At 38.9% G+C, this 21,193-nt stretch overlaps 1 protein-coding gene across 1 annotated transcript in view; it reads right to left on the reverse strand.

Moving 5' to 3' along the window:
- Nucleotides 1-6,021: 6,021 nt before the first annotated feature.
- The window catches only part of LOC136874581 (pickpocket protein 28), a 94,655-nt gene continuing 79,483 nt past the window's right edge, over nucleotides 6,022-21,193 (reverse strand). Inside the window, exons 8-10 of the mRNA XM_068227861.1 lie at nucleotides 18,213-18,342; nucleotides 8,908-8,999; nucleotides 6,022-6,270 (exon numbers count right to left, since the gene is read on the reverse strand). Of these exons, the coding sequence (XP_068083962.1) occupies nucleotides 6,131-6,270; nucleotides 8,908-8,999; nucleotides 18,213-18,342 (362 nt within the window). The 3' untranslated portion in view covers nucleotides 6,022-6,130. The remainder of the gene's footprint in view (nucleotides 6,271-8,907; nucleotides 9,000-18,212; nucleotides 18,343-21,193) is intronic.

Raw genomic sequence — 21,193 nt, forward strand, 5'->3', positions numbered from 1 at the left:
ACACGTTATTGTAATGGGCGACTTCAACACAAATTTGTTAGACAGTAACGCAGCTTCAACTCGACAGTTTCGTAACATTTTCGAAGCATGTAACATGACAATTTTACCTCTCGGACCAACCCACCACACTAATAGCAGTCACACCCTTCTCGATCTAATAATAACAAACAATTCAGCGAAAGTCCTGCAACATGGACAGACATCAGCCCCGGGGCTATCTGGACATGACATAATCTACCTGTCCTACCAATTACAAACTCCGAAACCAAGGTCGAAAATATTATCATTCAGGGACCTCAGACGAATTGACGCAGATAAATTAGAAGAAGATGCTCTTTCCGTGCCGTGGATGGAGATAAATCGCGCCAATAATCTACAGGAAATGGTCTCAACATTTAATAACCTAGTAACGCAACTCTACGATCGGCACGCCCCAGTGCGTACGGGAAAAGGTTCCAGAGCTCCTAAGCCGTGGATAAATGACGAAATTCGCCACTTAATGGCTAAACGAGACGCTGCTCATAGACGATACAAGCACTACCCAACGGAAGTGAACCACCAGACTTATAAAACACTGCGTAATAAAACGACCTCTAAAATTCGAAGCGCTAGACTACGTTACGCCCATAACTTGATTAGACCTGACGTACGCCCTGCGACGATGTGGAAATCTATGAAATATTTTGGTATCAATAACCAGAAATCTAACGATGAACTAAATGTTAACGTAGATGAATTAAACGACCATTTCATCTCGCCAACGGGAATTAATCCGGTCGTAAAGGAGAAAACTATTAATACATATGATAATACGCCATCTCCACAGAGAGATCAATTTTACTTCAGTCACGTCACACCGCAAGAAGTGATTGACTCAATAAAACGCATCAAGACCAGGGCTAGGGGCGTAGATAATATAGGCCATGAAATGCTCATGAAAATTCTCCACCACATCATTTATCCATTGGTGAATATTTTTAATTACTCACTGCAACAGGGGACTTATCCGGAAATATGGAAAATGGCCATAGTTCGCCCGCTTCCGAAAATAAGACTTGCGAAGGACGTCGGTGACTATCGGCCGATTAGCATCTTATGCATATTGTCAAAAGCTTTAGAATTCATAGTTCACAAGCAAATTACCGACTATCTTATTCAACACAATCTTCTTGATATCCACCAGTCCGGTTTTAGACCGAAACACAGCACCTGCATTGCATTAACACATGTGACTGATGACATAAGGCAAGCTATGGACAACAAACAACTGACAGTTCTAGCGTTATTGGACTTTAGTAAAGCTTTCGATACTGTTGACAGGGACATACTTATATCCAAATTAAATAGTTTAAATTTCTCCGCGAGTGCACTCCAGTGGATCAGATCCTATCTCACCGGTCGCCAGCAGTGTGTACTTATCAACAATGAATATTCAAATTGGCGTACGGTCGACGTAGGAATACAACAAGGATCTGTACTGGGCTCCCTATTTTTCTCTTTGTATATAAATGGCATATCTTCCGGATTAAAACACTGTAAATACCACTTATACGCTGATGACCTACAGATATATATACACAGCAAACCCGAAAACCTACACTCAGAAACACGTCACTTGAATGAAGACTTGATGACCATAGATATATGGGCCAGAAATCACGGTTTAAAATTAAATCCATCAAAATCCCAGGCAATTATTATTGGTTACCCTAAATTACTTTGCAAGCTCAATCGAACAGCGTTACCACAGTTATCCATAAGTGGTACTCCCATACAGTATAGCCAAAATGTTAGAAATCTTGGCATAATACTTGACGAACATCTGTCCTGGTCTGCCCAAACTATATCTGTGTGTAGGAAAATATACGGAACGCTGCGCTGTCTCAGTAAATTCAAATTAACTTTCCCTTTTAAACTAAATAAAATTCTTGTTGAATCACTCGCATTACCTCATTTTGATTATTGCGACATAGTTTACAACAACCTAGGAGTAGACTGGGGAAGGAAATTACAGTGCGCTCAGAATGCCTGTGTAAGATTTATCTGTGGACTTCGTTACGCTGACCATGTCACACCGTCTTATATGCGGCTCGGGTGGCTTCGCCTGCAAGAACGACGCACACTTCATACTCTTTGCTTCTTGCATACTATTCTTAAAAGTTCTCAACCAGCCTATCTCCGTGATCGAATGAAGCTCCTCTCCACAGACCATAACAAAAATACCCGATCCTGCAGCACCATGTGTTTATCCCTTCCTGTACACAGAACAGCAATCTACACGAAATCATTCACCGTTACCGCAGCCCGACAATGGAATCTCTTACCAGTGGACGTCAGAAGCATGTCCAGCAGCTTAGCTTTTAAACATGCCTGTGTCGAAATACTAGGTAAACATGCATGAATCATCAAATTATGACCTGAAAACACCTACTCCTACCGCCTCTTCATCATCATTTCCCTCTTCCTTTCACAGATATTCTTCTTCTTCCTCTTCTTCTACTTCTTACTAATCCTTCTCTTCACCTCTCAACTGAAGGCGATATTTCGGTGTACTGTAGAAATGTATATATTTTCTAAACTTTTTCTTAAGTAGTTGTTATAGTACTCATTATTCATAATGATATTCTTAGTACTCATTTTTCATAATTATATTCTTAGTACTCATTATTCATAGTTATATTCTGCACTTTACGTACGATTTATATTATATAGATGATATGATTTTTTTTAAGTGTGGTTACTTTTGTTAATGGTATTACTGTTACTATTGTCCATATTATCATATTTTTGTCATCAGTAGTTATTATTAAGTGTTCTAGGTTAAGACTGGTTAAGTGTAAGAAAGGGAGTACATCCCTAACTTTGCCAGGATAAATAAAACATATTACTATTACTATTACTATTACTATTACTATTAGGGATGACCGTGTTAGATGACACTTTCTTACTAAGTAAATTAGTTTGCATTCTAAACTATTGCTTCCCAAAAATTCGGGGTCTGTTGCGAACCATGTAAATAATACATATAATATCTAACTGTACTGCTGCCTCTGTGGCTCAGTGGTAGAGTGTCAGCTTCGGGATTACAAGATCCCGGGTTCATATCCGGCGGAGTTTGGTGGAGTTTTGAAGAGTGGAAACAAGTCCATCTACACTCCATGTCGAAGGATGCCGGCAAGTAAAAGATCGCTGGTGACACATTTGGTGTTAATTTAAACTTAGTATTAAATCACCAAAGATCGATTTGGTTTATCGTGTCATCTGGTAGAGTAAACGGGAAAGTCGAAATCGAGACGCACGTAGCCTGGACGGTGTCTGCCCAAAGTAGGTGAGGTTAGTTGGCCTTGCGGTTAGGGGCGCGCATTCGGAGAGACTCTACTGTCGGTAGCCATGAAAATGGTTTTCCATGGTTTCCCATGTTCTCGCCAGGGAAATGCTGGGGCTGTATTCTAATTAAGGCTACGGCCGCTTCTTTCCATTCTTAGCCTTTTCCAATCTCATCGTCGCCATAAGACATATCGGAGTCGGAGCGACGTAAAGCAACTTGTACAAAAATAATGGATTCTTCTTCTTATTTCTTCTAGTTTTATATAGTGCGACTAAGGGCTACGGCGTTCAACTAATACGTTTGGAGTGGATTTTGATGTTTGACCAGTAATGGTGCATCGTCTAGCCGTGCTGTTCCATCCTCTCCTTAATACAGAGGGTATCTCTCTTCCTTCTTGGACGATCATTATTATTATTGTTTCTCCATTACAGTATTTTAGGGACCACGTGACAATATCATTGCTTCATCCATTGTTGTTCCTTCTTACTCCTGTAGTATTCCTTCACCTTCTCACTAAGTCTTCTTTTCATTTCCTCGGACTATTTTGAGTCTGTTCCCTTTCCCACCCTACCTTAGAATTCTTCCAGTTTTAACACTTTATTTCTAAAAATGTCTCTCTCTCTTTCTCCGCATCTCTCTCTGTTGCTACTTCTTCTCTTATATCGTTTCTTTCCAAATCTTTCTTGACTTTATGAATCCAGGTTGTGGTTGACTTCTTGTTCCAAACATATTTGAAGATCTGTTTGGTTAACATGTTCTCATCTGTTCTGTACAAATGTCCGAAAAATATCAGTCGCCTCCTCCGCACTGTTTCCATTGAGTTTCCTCTGTTCCCATGTATTTCATCATTACTTCTTCATTACTTCAGAGTTCTGTATTTCTTAGCGGACCGAGTATTTTTCGTATATTTTTTTTCCAGTACTTCAAATTTTTTTCAGCTTGTAAATCTCTACAAGACATTCACTCTTATATAGGAATTCTCGTTTGACTACTGTCTTGTAGTGTTGCATTTTGAGGTTTTAGTTATTATTATTGTACAGGAGGTACATCTCCATTCTACTGAACTGCGCACCATCTAGAAGACCATTTGTGATGTAAACCCTGAACTGTGTATCTAAAGAAGTTTGCACCATTAATCTTCAGATGTCTCTACTGTCGACTTATGTGCCCCCTCTGGTGGGAGGACGGACAATTAAATTTTAAGGGAATTTAATATTGTAAGTTGTTAAACCTTAAGTGCACATTTTTTAATGTGCTGAGGTTATCAGCATTTCTAAGGCTTCCTTCTTCCTTATGTTATGAACCAATCAGAGATGTGTGTATATATTTTTGCAGTCAATTAAAATTGAGGGTGTGTACAGGCCTTAAGCCTAGAGAGTTCTGGAACTATCACCTCGGTTATATAAGCTGTATACGTTCTAGCATACTTCTCAACCAAACTTGGCACACACATGACTTACTATATGAAAGGAAATTGCTATGGGGCGGGAATGAAATATAAAAACACAGAAAAACCCGTGAAATATAGAAATAATAGACAACAACAAATATTAATGTACATTCCATTGTTTTTGGGGTCGCTGAGGTGAATAATAACACTCCGGATGTCGTTATTCAGCCCTCAGCGGCATGGAGATGAGAAGGGTTGGAAAATAAAACGTTCAAAATGACCGAAATTACGGATGTATGTGTGTTTATTCTAGCATATTCTAGTCATTCTAGTCATAAGAACTTGGTACACATATGACTTATAATATTAAAAACATGCTGTGGGGCTAAATCACCCCTAGCACTCCTAGGGGAGGTGGTGAAATATAAAAATAAACGAAAATGACTTATATTAATTTCGAATACGTTGTTTGCGAGGTCGCTGAGTTGAACTGTCACACTCTGCATGGTTAAGTCATACTTAAGCCGCAATCAGTATGGAGGTTGAGGAGGGGTGAAAATGAATGTAAAAATAACCAAGATTATGGATGAATGTGCGTATGTTCCAGAGTACCTCCCAAAGATTCTTGGTTGGCCTACACATAATGACTTACAATCTGAAAAAATAATACTATGGGGATGAAACATCACAGAACCCGCTGAGGGTGAGAGGAGATGACGTGTAAAAATAACGGAAAATAACCGATGTTTACGTGGAATTCATTGCTTAGGTGTCGCTGATACGAATTTTGACGCTCTGGATACCGTTCAGCCTTAATTGAGACGGAGAATTGAGAGGGGATTGCAAGTAAATAGTCTAAAATGACCAAGATTACTGCTTTTGGATTTGCAAGGCTGATTGGTGACAGTCGCAATAACAGTTGAAATCGTGTACATCATGCCTGTATCGCGACGGGTAAATGCATATAGTTATCACTATTTTATTTTTGAAAGGATCAAATACTTCCCAGCCGATTCGAAATTCCACAAGGACGAAGTTTTAATCAATGATTAAATAGTCTACAGCTTGAAATAAAACACATCTAAATAACTCTAAAATATCAATCAACATTTCAAAGGAATGGTATAAAAATTCACTTCACACATAACTAACTGGTAATACAAATCTACTACATCTAGTAATAATAATAATAATCGAGCATCCTTAGCATAAGAACAGGGATAAGAAAGTAAGTTAACCGTCTATTACTAAGCGGTCCATAAATGGCCATTTATTTCAGTCATCGATATTTCTACACCATCAGTTTACAATTGCAATACACTTTGATTTTCTCACATTCCGGTACCTTAAGATGTTATTCCTTGTGCTGCTGTTGTGTGATGATCTTCACCAGATAAAACGTGACTAAATCTTCAACGGTCACTTGAGGTATTAGACTTGGTGTGATTTCTGTGAATTTTTAACCACAGGCGCAGCGTTAGGAAGTAAATGATCTCCACTAGGCTGAGGATACTGAAACCCATGAAGAGTCCAAGCAGTCCTCCACAGTTCGCTGTAACAGGACAAACATTCAGTAATTCCCTCATAATCATGCTTTGATACCTTATGTTATTGTAACGGAATCAGTCAATTCAACTATCTATCTATCTATCTATCTATCTATCTATCTATCTATCTATCTATCTATCTATCTATCTATCTATCTATCTATCTATCTATCTATCTATCTATCTATCTATCTATCTATCTATCTATCTATCTATCTATCTATCTATCTATCTATCTATATATCTATCTATCTACCGGATGCAAGCTCACACCCGCGCGCCCCTAAGCGCACAGCCAACTCGTCCGATGAAAACAGAAAATGAGTTGACTGATGAAAGAAAGGAGGCTCGCAGAAAGGGAATGCAGGAATTCTGGGAAAAAATTAAAGCTCAAGGATGCAAACGATTGATATAATGTGGTTCACAACAGGCCGAAACGAAGAAGAAGAAGAAGAAGAAGAAGAAGAAGAATGGGGAGAAATCATTTATTAAGAAAACTAGCTGATGTACCCGTGCTTCGCTTCGGAATTCTACATTGTATAGGCTACAGAATTGTAGGTTAGGTAGTGTACACGTTGTGAGCAAGACTGTATTAAATTGCATAGCTCTTAACGTTACCCTAGAAACGCGACGAAGAAATCACCAAAAGTCTTTTCTCATATGAAGACTGCGTTAGGGAATTTTCATTGTAATCGTAGGCCCGCTTGCCTATCATCAGTCACAATCAGGTTGGGGAGTTGCATTATAATGGCAGACACTCACACCCCACCTGCCTTTTCACATCCTCAGAAAGACTGTCTTAATGGCTTTCCCAACTGAAATGAACATAGGTCTTTACAATGACGTCAGTAGGAATGGCGCGAGTAAAAGCAATGATTTCATATGAAATACTCGATGAAATTAAAAAAACACACATTTTATCACTTTTAACGAACAATACTCCGCTGCCTATCTAACAGTCCAAAGTTCCACAGTTGGGATAACCAGGCCGCAGACAGCCATGATCCGTGAACGAATAGTGAAGAGTCCCAGGGCAAAAACTATGCCCTTTTACTAATCTGTTTCCTAAGAGTACACGAAGAGTCGGAAAATCTCAATTCACTACACTGACTATTTCTTCCTCCGAGCCAGAGGAGAAACTCCCTCTTCACTGCTAATTTTTAATAAAATGAATATAGAATTGAATAAAAGTGAAGAGAAAGAAGTTTGTTTTAACAAACGGCTCTTTTCAGGGTTGAATTTTGAGTTATTTACAGAATTGTGGTGCTATAATTTGGAATATGCCTAAATTGTAATTGCAGACAAAACAGCACATCAGAGTAGGGATCGAATAGCTGGAATACTATGATGAACTAATGAATTACATACCAGCAGTATCAGAAAATGTATGAACTGGAGGAATGACATGCTAAAGAAGAAAGTTTTCTAACTCCCCAGCTATTTCCCGCCAATATTCAATCAAGCTGTTATACTCGGTACTCAGCAGTAATCCCATCTATCGGAGTTGAGCGGCAGCATAAGAGACAAAGAACATCACTACAAACAATGGTCAGTATAATGTTATTGCTGATCAATGTTATGCGCTTTCAATATTCTAGGCCTTCACATTTAGTTTTCTTCCGACTCTGAAATACCACTCTTATCATAGACGGTACGGTTAAATTGAATAAAACATAAATTACTGGAAATTGTATTATCTATAACTTTTGTTATGTAAGTTACTACATTCCGATAGGAGCAAGAAAATAAGCATTTAAAAATTAAATTTTAGGCGCCTTCTCCTAAACTACAATTTCATACAGGGCGAATAAAATTGCTTATAACTTAGACTCCAGTTTCTTATTCCCCGACTCAATATACCGACTTTAATTAAATTCTGTTAACCCATTTTCTCGTGGCTCGGCGTTGATATGGACTTGGCAATAAAAATACAAATTCATGAATATCTGTGTTATCAAAGCCGGTATGGTAACAATGTATGACATAAATGATCAGAAATGTAATTCTATATAACTTTAGTTATGTAGTATTTATCAATAGGACCACTAATAATAAAAATATTTGAGAATTAAATTTTACGCCTTCCCCTAAACTACCATTTCAATCAGCGTGAGTAAAATGATTTATAGCCTAGATTGTAGTGGCTTATTCCCCAACTTCACATACCGATTTTGATTAAATTCTGTTCAGCCGTTTTCTCGTGATGCGTGTACATACAGACAGACAGACAGACAGACAGACAGACAGACAGACAGACAGACAGACAGACAGACAGACAGACAGACAGACAGACAGACAGACAGACAGACAGACAGACAGACAGACAGACAGACAGACATTACGGAAAATTAAAAAATGCATTTCCTTGTTACTATGGACATGACCGATACAGAAATACCATTCTTTTCAAATTTTGAGCAATGTACAGACAAAACTCTTATTTTATATATATAGATAGATAAAGCTGCCAACTTCGACACAAGTTTCCCAAAGACACATCATACCAATTTAATAATGAGGAAAGACAATATTGTGAACGCATTTACATTGGCTCTGTGAGGGTGTTGCTAAATCCACACCTATCTTGAGACTTCAGCTACAGTAGTTACAAAGAAACTAATCTGAGTGTATGTTCTCCTTACCCACAAAATCTGAAGGTCCATACAGCTCACTGCGCCGTCTAGTGATGATTTGCATGTCTCTTAAGAATATCGTCAGAGTTCCGTAAGTTGCACTGAAAAAAAATCTTCTATTAGCCTAGGTAAACCTTCGAGAACACATACTTGTATTTATCATACGACTTTAGACAGCACTGGCAAATAAGAAACAAAATATTTTTACAACTTAGTATACAATTAAAATGAATTAGAAAATAATTGTACAACCAAGTGAAAAGGAGCTCGTAGTGAAGTAGAATTAGAACATTAATATTAAAAGTACACGAAAACATAAGTACATGAAGAATATCATGGAAAGAGGTCATCAGATAATATATTAATCGGGACAGTGTTTGGGAAGACTGAACAAGACTAGGGTGGAGACTTACAGAAAGATTCTTTAACCATATAATTTTCGCTGGTATCATGTCTTGAAAGTCTGCACCCGTTTGGAGACAGTTTGCTAGTAGGTGGTTAGTGGTTGGTAGATCCGCAGTAAGATTCTGGGGAGTTTGAAATTTACCGTCCACGAAGCAAAAACAAAATGGGAGGTACTATTTCCGGCCCTGTCATAAAACATCCACCGTTGGCAGCCAGCCTAGCCATAGAATCATGTAAAATTTACGTACACTCCATTTCGTTTGGAATTCAGAATAATTTAAAATTTCAATGAAGCAATCTTATTTTAATACCTTGTGTTGTCTGACGTAGTTTTTTTGTTTTTCTTTCATTTACAGTTTGCTTTACGTCGGACCGAAATTGTCTTATAGCGACCATGGGAGAGGAAAGTAGAACTCAGAGAATTGGGGAAAAACTGTAATATATTGGACATATATGTTTTCTTGTACAGTGTGTATCAGAATTACACGGACAGAAAAATCAAGGATGCTCTTCCTGTTATATTAAAAACGATGGTGGAATCGGATTGGTGGAGACAATATTTTTTTCGAGGCACGCGATTCAAATCAACGAACTCTCCGTATTTGCTCTGCCAGAACACAAGCCACTGCCGTGCTTCACGGAAGAGAGAAGGGGAGTGAGAGAGGAATTGGGGTGTATGGTGGAGACAGAGATAACGATTCGCGCGTATGCACAAGTTTGCTCGTTCGACTCGCACAGGATTGTACTTGTTTCTTAAAGGTAATATCCACAGATCGTTTATTTTTTAATTTACTTAACTGACATTTGCTGGAACAACATTTAGTCATCCTCCGCGTACGAGGAACACTCACAGCACATATACAAAAATATAAATAGTCAGCGCAAAGTACATATAAGAAATAAAAAACCTTATCTTCCACATTCTTCAAGCACATAACACCACACTGAATTTCCCTTCCTGGAGGAGAGGGGAGAACAAAACAAAACACTGGCAACAATGCTATGAGCACAAAGTTAAATTCTTATATCCACCGTTCTCAAAAAAGTCCATCACAGCATTGAGAACTGAGTTCTTTTCACCTTGCAACACCAATGGATCACTGGTCGGGAACGGCACTTGTAGATAAAATAGTTCAGATAGAAAGTGGCTACGAGAAGCATCATGAAGGCCACACTTACACAAAATGTGATTTAGATCTCCATCCTTCTCATACTGACATTGCCAATGTGGTGAAACCAAAACCCCTATGCGATGTAAATGTGAGTGGAATGATGCATTATTTAGCTTCAGTCGGATTACTCAAAATCGTTAGACCTCGTAACCGATAAAACTTGTAATACCATGGTTGAGGAGGTATGTTGGGTTGTACGAGAGCACAAGTTTTACCTATGTGCAGTTGAGATGTTCCCCATTCCGTAGACCATTTGTGACGAATTTGTTGTCGAATAGTGGGAATAAAGATCATCCATGAGGGTTGCAGAGCTGTAAGTAGACCTTCCGATGCACCACGTTTGGATAGTATGTCAGCCTTTTCATTGCCAAAAATTCCACTATGTCCTTTAACTCAAAGAAATGCTATGGAGAAACCTGAAGAGTAGATGTTAAAATCTCGCTCCGCGATGTCATACAAGTAACCATGCCTTTGGAGATTCCACTGGAGATTTTTTTAATTTCTTCATAACACTATGGGAGTCCGTAATGATGAGAGCGGAATCGAATCGCTTGTTTTGACAAAAACGAAGCGCAGCACATATAGCTCAAAGTTTTGCTGTAGAAATAGAGGATTCTCCCGTTGCTGGCATTAATATACATATCCCACCGAATCATCGAATTTGGAACCTTCCGTGAAGATATAAGTACTATTGGGCCACATTAAGCGAATCAGAGCCGGAATGTAGTTCTGTGTATGAGCTTCTGTGATGAGACGTCTAGATAGATAGTATAAAGGCAGTCGATGTGGAGAACATTGGCTTCAAATCCGGGCATGTTTCGTGTTTTGAGAGTTAGTGAGAAAATCTTTTTCTGTTCGTTGTAGCAGCGTAACAGAAGCTGTGGTTTGTATCGTGAGCGTCATCCATGTCTCTCGTGGACAACGGTCAATCGTTGAAGTGCAATAAGAATGGGATGCTGCGAAATAACAGAACGTTGTAACAGAAATGCCTTGCCTATCAATTCTCGGCGCATTTGCAAAGACAATTCTCCAGCTTCTATTAAGAGAGCATTTGTTGATGTGGATCGCATAGCACCCAAACAGATGCAAATCGCCCGAAATTCTATGGTGTCGAGTTTCTTCGTGACGTATGCAGGAGCATTCCTATACCAAACAATTCAAGACCCTTATTATGCAACCATTTTTCCAGTTCGCAGACAACATAATGTAAGCGAAGAGATATAACATCGAAGCTACAGGAAGTAGTGTAAATACACACATCGTCCACTTATTGTAAAAAGGAGCGTCTGATGGTGAAACCAGTTTGTCGATATGGCGTGCAGTTTCAAAGCCGTAACATTCCTGTAAACTCGTGGTTGTTCCTTGGGCTGACAGCAATGAGGTGTCAATCGGCAATTCTGCATGATATTGGTGGAATTCCGTTGGAAGATGAAATCGTCCTCGAATAGCATTAAGGGGAGTTGTTATTACTTGAAAAGTACCACGGAGTGTAGCCCATTATTTCACACCGTAAGCTGTTTTCAGGCATTTTCTATAATTTTTACTATATTTCTATTCTCTTCTCTTTTCCGCTTTAATGTCCTGCCTTCGCCTTGCCTCTTTAGGCTTATGTAACAAGAGCATACGTCAATTTATTATCTGTTTAGCTAAGAATCCCTGTGCCTAAATTTCCCCTCTGTTACCGCCTTCTTATATCCGTAACGCATACCATCATAATTTATTGAGGGGCATTAAATTTTCCATAACATCCACTTGGTATTTAGAGTTATTTGTCCTATACGGCTGTCCTCAGTTATAATCCTATTTTCGATTAATTTCAACTTCCATAAATGAATTACTTTCTTCCTTAATTACTCCGTATGTGTGCGAGTGACAATCCCAAAACCTGGACACTTTTTTATTTGAGGAAAAATTCCATTCTGTTGATTTGTATAACTTTAGGCCCCTTAAATTATCGAATGATGAATGCAATTTTAATGTCGGTTAGACCTATTGTAATAGGATCAAAGTTGTAGATCACTCTAAATTGAAGAGCGATTGTGCTATCTGTTTTGTCATACGACTTACCCTTTAGCCACCAACTATTTGTCGTATCCCTATCTCTTATACGATAAATAGAGCTGTATATCTCTATTTCAAGTTAATTTTGTACTTTCTACACGTATATTTTATCGTTTGGAACACTTGTACGAAAGAAAGTATCATCAAATTCAGCAAGCACATTGATATGACCAGAGGCCATATGCTAGCTAAATTTTATTATTCCAGCGGTCACATGAGTATCAAGAGAATGAACATAATCTTACTCACTACCTTTACTGTAATTTACGGAGAAATCCGTATACAATGTAGAATACCATAGCGAAGCACGTGTACGTTTGCTAGTATATCGTTGCTAGGCAATGAGAACCTCGTCATTCCACTGACAAGTAAACCACGTTTATCCACCTCTCTTTTGAAGACTTGGCGCGTTGCCTGGGAATTGAACAGAAGACACGAATGGTCGAATAAGTGGGCTATCATCAAGCAGTGACAATGCTAGGAACAGTACTCCGATCATTGCTGACCGCCCAATTTTTGGGCTTTTCTGTTGAATTTTCTTCGAAGGAGATACGAGGTTTAATTTCCCCAGCGACGTTATGTTGTATATTCAATTCACTACTGTTAATATTGGTGAACAAGGTGGTGCAACGACTTAGCTGGTTGTCTGTCATCCAGGCGACAGTGCTTTGATTCCTGGTGTTGCTGGGGTGAAATTTTCAATTGAAACTCCCGTGGAGTCGGGGAGGGCATGTGACCTTAAATCCCCAGCTACAACTCTCTCATGTAAGAGGGATAAATTGCGGAATATGGTGATTATTATAGTTTATTTGGCATCCAGCAAGAATCATTTGTTACTTCTGGTATAATCGCAATATACTCAAACATTGGGGGTACGGTGGTAAAGCAATTTAAGGTAGGAGGTACGCCAAATAAAAAATTGAATACTACTCGTACTACTCACAATACTAAGCTCTTATTCACGGCTTCCACAAACAGGATCGTAACCTCCTGTGGAGTTACCTATATTCGATTCAGCACCTTCCAAACATGCAAGCAACAAGTTTCATTCAGCTTTCTTGAAATTAAATCGCCTGCGGAAAGAGACGCTCTGCCGCAATTACCTGAACTGTGCTTCGAATGTGGTATAGAAGGGACGACACTCTTCACATGAGTGATTAATTCGCTGACAAAAATTAGGTCTGGATTGTAACCCAGCTCCCATCGCCCGCTGTTGAAAGAAGAAATCTGTTTGGCGTCATGGATCAAAAGTAGCTGATTAGCCCCTGCCCACTCTAACATTGCCTCTTCATCTTCACTGTCGTCTTATTAACCCCATACAGAGCTATGACTGGTGAAACATACAACCACGATATGAACAATCTGACTGTCATAATTTCGTGGCCTCTGGAAGTGGAATACACTGCCGGGCGGTTTGAACACAGAAACAGTACAGTGGCTCAGCCCAACTGTATGAAACTCTACGTTATCATCCCCCGATAAATGCCACTACCGTAATGTTGATTCGGTATCTCTACCATTAAGAGGACAATAACTGAGGACAGCCGGATAGGACAATATATAAATACCAAGTGGATGTATTGGAAGTATGAAATGCCCCTCACTAAATTGTGATGATATGAGTTACGGATTTAAGGGAGCGGTAACAGAGGATAAATTTAGCCAAAGATTCTTAGGTACGAAGATGACTTATAGTGTTATTACTGAAGCCTTTAGGTAAGTCAGAGGAAATAAATTAAAGCCAGAATATGTAAGTACAAGAGAAATACACTAAACATTGCAGCAAATGCCAGAAAATACCTCTCGATGTGAAATTATTGGCTACACACCGCGGTACTTTTTGGATATTGACGGCCACCCTTAGTGCTATCCGAAAACGATTGTAACATCCACAGGTAGTCCGCAGATATCCCGCAGAATGGCAGCTTGACGTCTCTCTCGACTTATACCCAACGAACAACCACGAGTTTATAGGAATGGCATTACGTTACTTCCCTGACCGAGAAAGCAGGCCGTGCGATTAGGGGTGCGCAGCTGTGTACTTGCATTCGGGGGACAGTGGATTCGAATCCCACTGTCCGCAGCCCTGAAGATGGTTTACCACGGTTTTCATTTGAACAGCAGGCAAATGCGGGGGCTGTAAGTAATTATGGCCTCGGGCTCTCCTTCCCACTCCTAGCCTTTCCCCCCCTAGTCAAGATAAGATGTCGGTGCGACGGAAAGTCGATTGTAAAAACTAAAATAACTTATAGAGGCAGAGGAATATTAGGGTATGGAATAATTTACGAAGGGAGATGTTTTATAAAAACTTAATTCCTTTCAAATCATTCAAGGAAAATCTAGGTAAGCAACTGATAAATTATCTGCTATCTGAGCGACAGCCCTAAATGTAGGTTAATGAAGATTAGTTGATTGACTGATTGATTGATTGATTTCCTGATTGATCGATTGATTGACTGATTGATTGATTGATTGATTGATTGATTGATTGATTGATTGATTGATTGATTGATTGATTGATTGATTGATTGATTGATTGATTGAATAATTGATTGATTTGATGTTTATACGACAGACATGCCCCATTACGTACTGCTCGAATAAAGCGACCCTCTAACCCGTGGCTCAATCAAGAAATTCGTGATAAAATGAAAGATAGGGACTCAGCCTATAGCTACTATGTGAAACATCCAGCGCAGGAAAATTTTGAGAATTATAAAAAACTTCGAAATAAAACCACGCAGATGATAAGAAACGCTAAAATACGCTACTCGTACGAAATTTTAAATACACATGACTCTGCTGTTGCATGGAAGACTCTCCGAGATATGGGTCTAAGTAAAACGAAGACAAAGGACAGTAACTGTAATGTACCTTTGGATGATCTGAATGAGTATTTTAGCTCAAGAAACGTCCAGACGAACGGAAATACCAAGAGAGCCACTATTGACAGAATATTTTCAAAGGGAAAGCATGGTGGTGAAACATTCTACTTCTCTCACGTGACTCCAGGTGATGTAAAGAGCGCCCTTAATGACATAAAATCAAAGTCTACTGGACACGATGGAATAAACCTGTCCCTTTTAAGAAGAATTCTAGACATCATTCTTCCTACAATAACGCATATTATTAACACCTCTCTTATGACGGGAATCTTTCCTGGGAACTGGAAAAATGCCATCATCCGACCCTTGCAGAAAAACAGTACCCCCACAACCCTTGACGATTACCGCCCTATTAGTATTCTCCCTGTACTAGGAAAAGTACTGGAGAAACTAGTACACAAACAAATGACAGCCTATCTCTTACATCATAACTTACTCGACAGATATCAATCAGGGTTTAGATCGAACTACAGTACCAGCACAGCATTAGTAAAAGTAACTAACGATATTCAGCTAGCAATGGATAACGGACAAATGGCAATTCTTATTCTTCTCGACCTTACGAAGGCATTTGATTGCGTAGATAAAGACATTTTACTAGCTAAATTAGAAATGATGAAATTTTCTAATAATGTATTATGCTGGGTACGTTCCTATCTCAGTGGACGTAAACAATGTGTGTCAGTGGGAGAGAATGTGTCTAGGTGGCGAAATACTGAGATGGGGGTAGCACAGGGTGGGGTGTTATCACCACTTCTGTTCTCCCTATACATGAATGACCTATCAGAACAACTGACGAACTGTAAATATCACTTATACGCTGACGATATCCAATTGTTTATTCATACCAAGCCGAATGACATACAAGAAGCAACCATGAAATTAAACGAAGACTTATTTAACATTAACGAATGGACTAGTAGCCACTGCCTGAAAGTAAACCCATTAAAATCGCAAGCCATCATAATAGGATCTAGAAAAGCGCATGCCAAGTTAGAAAGCATCAACGTACCGGTTGTCAAGATCAATGAAACACCTATAGCACTGAAAGACTCCGTTAAGAACCTTGGAATAATTTTTGATAAGTATTTAAGTTGGTCAGAGCACGTAACAAAAATTTGTCAACGTGTATTCGGTTCATTACACTCACTATACAAACTGAGAGATTTTCTACCTGTCAAAACCAGGAAACTGCTCATTCAAGGACTAATACTACCAATATTTGATTATGGTGATGTAGTCTATAACAACATAAGTTGTTCACTTGGTTCTAAACTTCAACGGGCGCATAATGCCTGCATTCGATTCATTCTAAATGTTCCGCTCCATTCCCACATCAGCCCATTCCTCCATCAGCTGTCCTGGTTAAGATTATGTGATAGACGTAAGTACCATGCTGTTTCCCTTCTTCACAAAATACTGCGAACAGGTAAACCACATTATCTGAGAATAGATTTCAACTACCTCTCTCCCTCAGGCAGAACACCCTCAAGGTCATCAGTACAAACCCTGCTGTCCATCCCCACTCATCACAGTAGTACGTATAACAAGTCATTTGTACCGGGGACCATACGTTCCTGGAATTCTCTCCCGGCTGAAATTAGAGACATAAGCAACCTCAAGCTATTCAGAAGAATGTGCTGGAAATTTTACCTACACTCAGATTGATTTACTCTTAGAAGTACCCTTAAATTTTAGATTATTAAGTTAAATGAATAAAATGTCAATGTAAGGTTAGAAACATTATAGTTTATATTTTTCGAGATATAGCTTTAATAATAGTAAATATTATAAATTAATTTTAAAATGTTAAAATGATTTTTATGATGCTTTACATTTCATACAAATTACATTTCACATTAACTTTAAATTATAATTAACTTATTTTTTAAGTAGTTATAATGTTCAGTATATTATGTTTATGCAGGTGCATAATTATATGGTTTGGCATAATAGCAGGCTTCATAGCCTGAGCCCCGCCATGTACAGAAAGACATTAATAAAATTAACTGATTGATCGATCGATTGATTGATTGATCGATTTATTGATTGATTTGTTGATTTATTGACTGATTGGTTGTTTGATTGATCAATCGATTGATTGATTGATTGATTGATTGATTTTTGACTGATTGATTGATTGATTGGCTGATTGATTGATTTGATGATTGATTGTTTGATTGATTGATCGAATGCTTGATTAATTGATTTATTTGTTGACTGATGGATTGACGGATTGATTGATTGGTTGATTGATCGATCGACGATTGATTAGTTCATTGAATGATTGATTGATGGATTAATTGGCTGATTGATTGACTGATCGATTGGTTAATTGGTTGATTGATTGATAGATTGATTGATTGATTAATTAATTGATTGGCTTGTTGATTGACTGATCGATTGATTGATTGATAAATTGATTGATTTGCTGATTAATTGGTTGGTTAATTAATGGATTGATTTGTTTATTGATTGATTGATTGATTGATTGATTGATTGATTGATTGATTGATTGATTGATTGATTGATTGATTGATTGATTCAACGCTTAAAATTGCTCATGGATGATTGTTAATAGGAAACAGTAGGCTATCATTTTTCGAGAACACTTTCATATGATCTAAAATACAGTGTATTTGGGACATTTGTGAGTTGGTCAACCTTTACAAATTTTTACATCAAATGAATTTCAGGCAGAAACTGGAGGAAGCTAGAGAAACTCCGAAACATATCGTATAACGAACCTCTTAGCCATAGTCGGAATTTGCAGAGAAAGACACGTACTCACTTTTCCATGTCCTTTCTGATCTTGCCCCACAAGTATGCCGCCTGGGTGGTTTCTACGTCGTACCTGAGCTCCGTACAGGCTGGAAGACAGCTACACTTGCTGTGATGCTTCGTGTCATAGTTGTATTTATCTGTCAAACAAAAGTCAAACAGCGACCAATGTACAATGTGTTGATATTTTACTACAAACTCAGTCTTCAGCCTCTCCTTGTAAACAATGAATACGGGATATTTTGCTTTTTTGTGTTATTCATTCAACGGAACAACGGTGTTGGTCATGATTGGACTTAATAATAATAATAATAATAATAATAATAATAATAATAATAATAATAATAATAATAATAATAATAATAATAATAATACAGGAACGCATTCAAAAGTTTGGTGAACAACTCTCAAGGTTTCAAAATGGCATAAACTTCCAGAAGACGGGAAAGACCTTTGTCTGAAGGGCATAAACAGGCACTCGTCGCTGGGCTCAGAAGATACTGGCAGGAAGTGAAAGCCGGAACAAGAACGGAACTCGTCTTGATATGCCTGTCGTTATCATATTGTTTTGCGTAACCTTCTCACTAGTTTTATGAACATTTAATACCGGTAATGAGGTTTATAACTTTTTTCATACAATATTCTCTGTACTTCGACCATTCAGCCGTATCTGGATCTTAATATTTTCGAACGACCTTGTCCGATGTAATGCAACATACAATTGGTCGTAGCTGAGTACTGGTCCGGGTGAGTAGACTACTCACTTGGTCAAGCGTTTGTCCCTGCGCTTTATTAATGGTCATACAGAAGGCTATGGACTTGTTACTTTCCGGTCTGTACGTACATAGACTGTTTTCTCTTAGTAGCATGTAAGTTATTAGAAACGTTCTGTTGAGTACAATAAGAAGCTGGGGAAGATTAGAGAATCAAAGAATATCTAGCATCTTCCATCATCAGAGGAAGTGTATACTCTCTGGCTTCACAGGTAGTAATCACACATGGCTGCTTGCAATGACATCAGAATATTAACGCAAGTGTTAGTCGCTTAGCAACCTGTAAAGTACACAATGTGTTGCGTGTTAGGGTGACCCTTCGCCTGCAATTTTTGGAGCGATCATTTAATGACTTGACTTTATGATTACTCATTGTTGGCTGTACTTAGAGACCTCTCAATGTCTCATGATTCACTGGCAGATAATTCCGGAGATAATAGAACGAAAATGAAGGAAATCGGTCCAATAGATCGGACGGACGGATTTGCCAAACTGGTTTTTAGAAAACTCTTTTAATATAGAGATCAATAATAATAGTACGCCTACAGAATCACATGGAACGCGTACAACAAAATATCAGTATCTCCGAACATTAAATAAAAACACTATAACCCTGTAATTAAGCCTGCATCAGAACCTTGATCATTTTAGGCAGATCACCCTCTAAATGTAAAAAAAAAAAAATACAAGAAAGGAAAATTCTTAGGAAAATCTTTAGCCCAGTATACATAGACGACTGAAATCTTATGGCCATATTCAAAGAATGGACAAGGCTTACTAAAATATACTTTATTGTGCCACATCACTAAAAGTCAAGAATAATTGGATAATAGAAACTGAAAAATACCTTCAAGAAATACGTATAAGAGGTGAAATTATAAGTGACATGCCTCTATTTAGTACGTTGTTGAACAAACATGATTTTGCTGAAAACCCCAAGATGATAACCGTCACTGCATGGAGGAAGGAACGAAAGGAAGAATCACAGCGAGAGGATGAAGGTATTCTCGGAAGGGAAGAAAGCTCATGCTTTTGCTAAATAAGTTCCATCCCACTCCTTAGTTGGGCACAGTGCTCCGAATAATAATACTAATTGACTCAGGCAACCGGTTTGAGTGACTCAGGCGATTGAGGCGCTGGCCTTCTGACCCCAACTTGGCTGCTTCTATCCTGGCTCAGTCCGGTGGTATCTGGAGGGGCTCTAATACGCAAACCTCGTGTCGGTAGATTTTCTGGCACATAAAAGATCTCCTGAGGGTCTAAATTTTGGCACCTCGGCGTTTCTAGAAACCGTAGAAGAAGTTATTGGGGCCTAAAACAAATAAAACGCTGGTAAATTTACAATTGAAAAAGCCTAAAAATTTTAAGAGCATAAATGTTTTTAACATTTGCAATCGATAAAATTGAATCATGGTTATCTTCTAGGACACTTTTTTTTATATAGGCTCGGGCCTCTCAGCTTGCATGCACTGTGCACGGTGCAAAAGACTTCTTCGCTTGGTTGACCAGAGTGCAGACCACCACTCCTCGATTTGGAGCAATAGCGCTGTCTCTCTCTTTCCCCACACCTGTCTCGCTCGCTCCGCCTGTCTCCCTCTTCCTCACTTGCTCCGTAGCGCTCCAAATCCAAGCCGAGTTGAGCCGAGTTGAGCAGAGCTTAGCCGAGTAGCCCAGAGACGAAGCGCTGGTCCGAGCCGAGCCGAGCCGAATGGGACTGATTCACTGTGCACAGGAACTCTGTGCCCCAGTTTGCACGCGTGAGATTTTGGGCGTTTGAGAGGCCCTGATGTAGGCCAAAGGCAGGCATTCATACAAGTGGAGGCATATGCTTCCCCTAGTCCACCGCCACAGCATTGTGCTACATAGGAGGATTGTAGTCGTGTCTCAACGCACTAGCGCCAGCGTCTTGGAAAGGTATAGCACTCCAACTAATGAGCCCACTGCTACACTGGGGAGGAACGCTGGTAATTTCTCGATTGGAAAAGCCTAATGACTTTAAGAGCGTAAATGTTTTTAACATTATACTGTATTTATCGACTCAAGGAAGACGAAATCCGTTCGCGAGATTGTGAGCCCCTTGGAGAAATGAAATGTTAAGATACCTCGGTGAAATCCTTTACAGGTAATGATAATGGAATGAAAGCACTTGGAGAAAGAATGAGAAATATAGAAATGGCAGTATAACTCTACTATGTTACCTCCAAATCCAGATCCATCT

The sequence above is a fragment of the Anabrus simplex genome, chromosome 5, assembly GCF_040414725.1.
Source record: "Anabrus simplex isolate iqAnaSimp1 chromosome 5, ASM4041472v1, whole genome shotgun sequence".
NCBI lineage: Eukaryota > Metazoa > Arthropoda > Insecta > Orthoptera > Tettigoniidae > Anabrus > Anabrus simplex.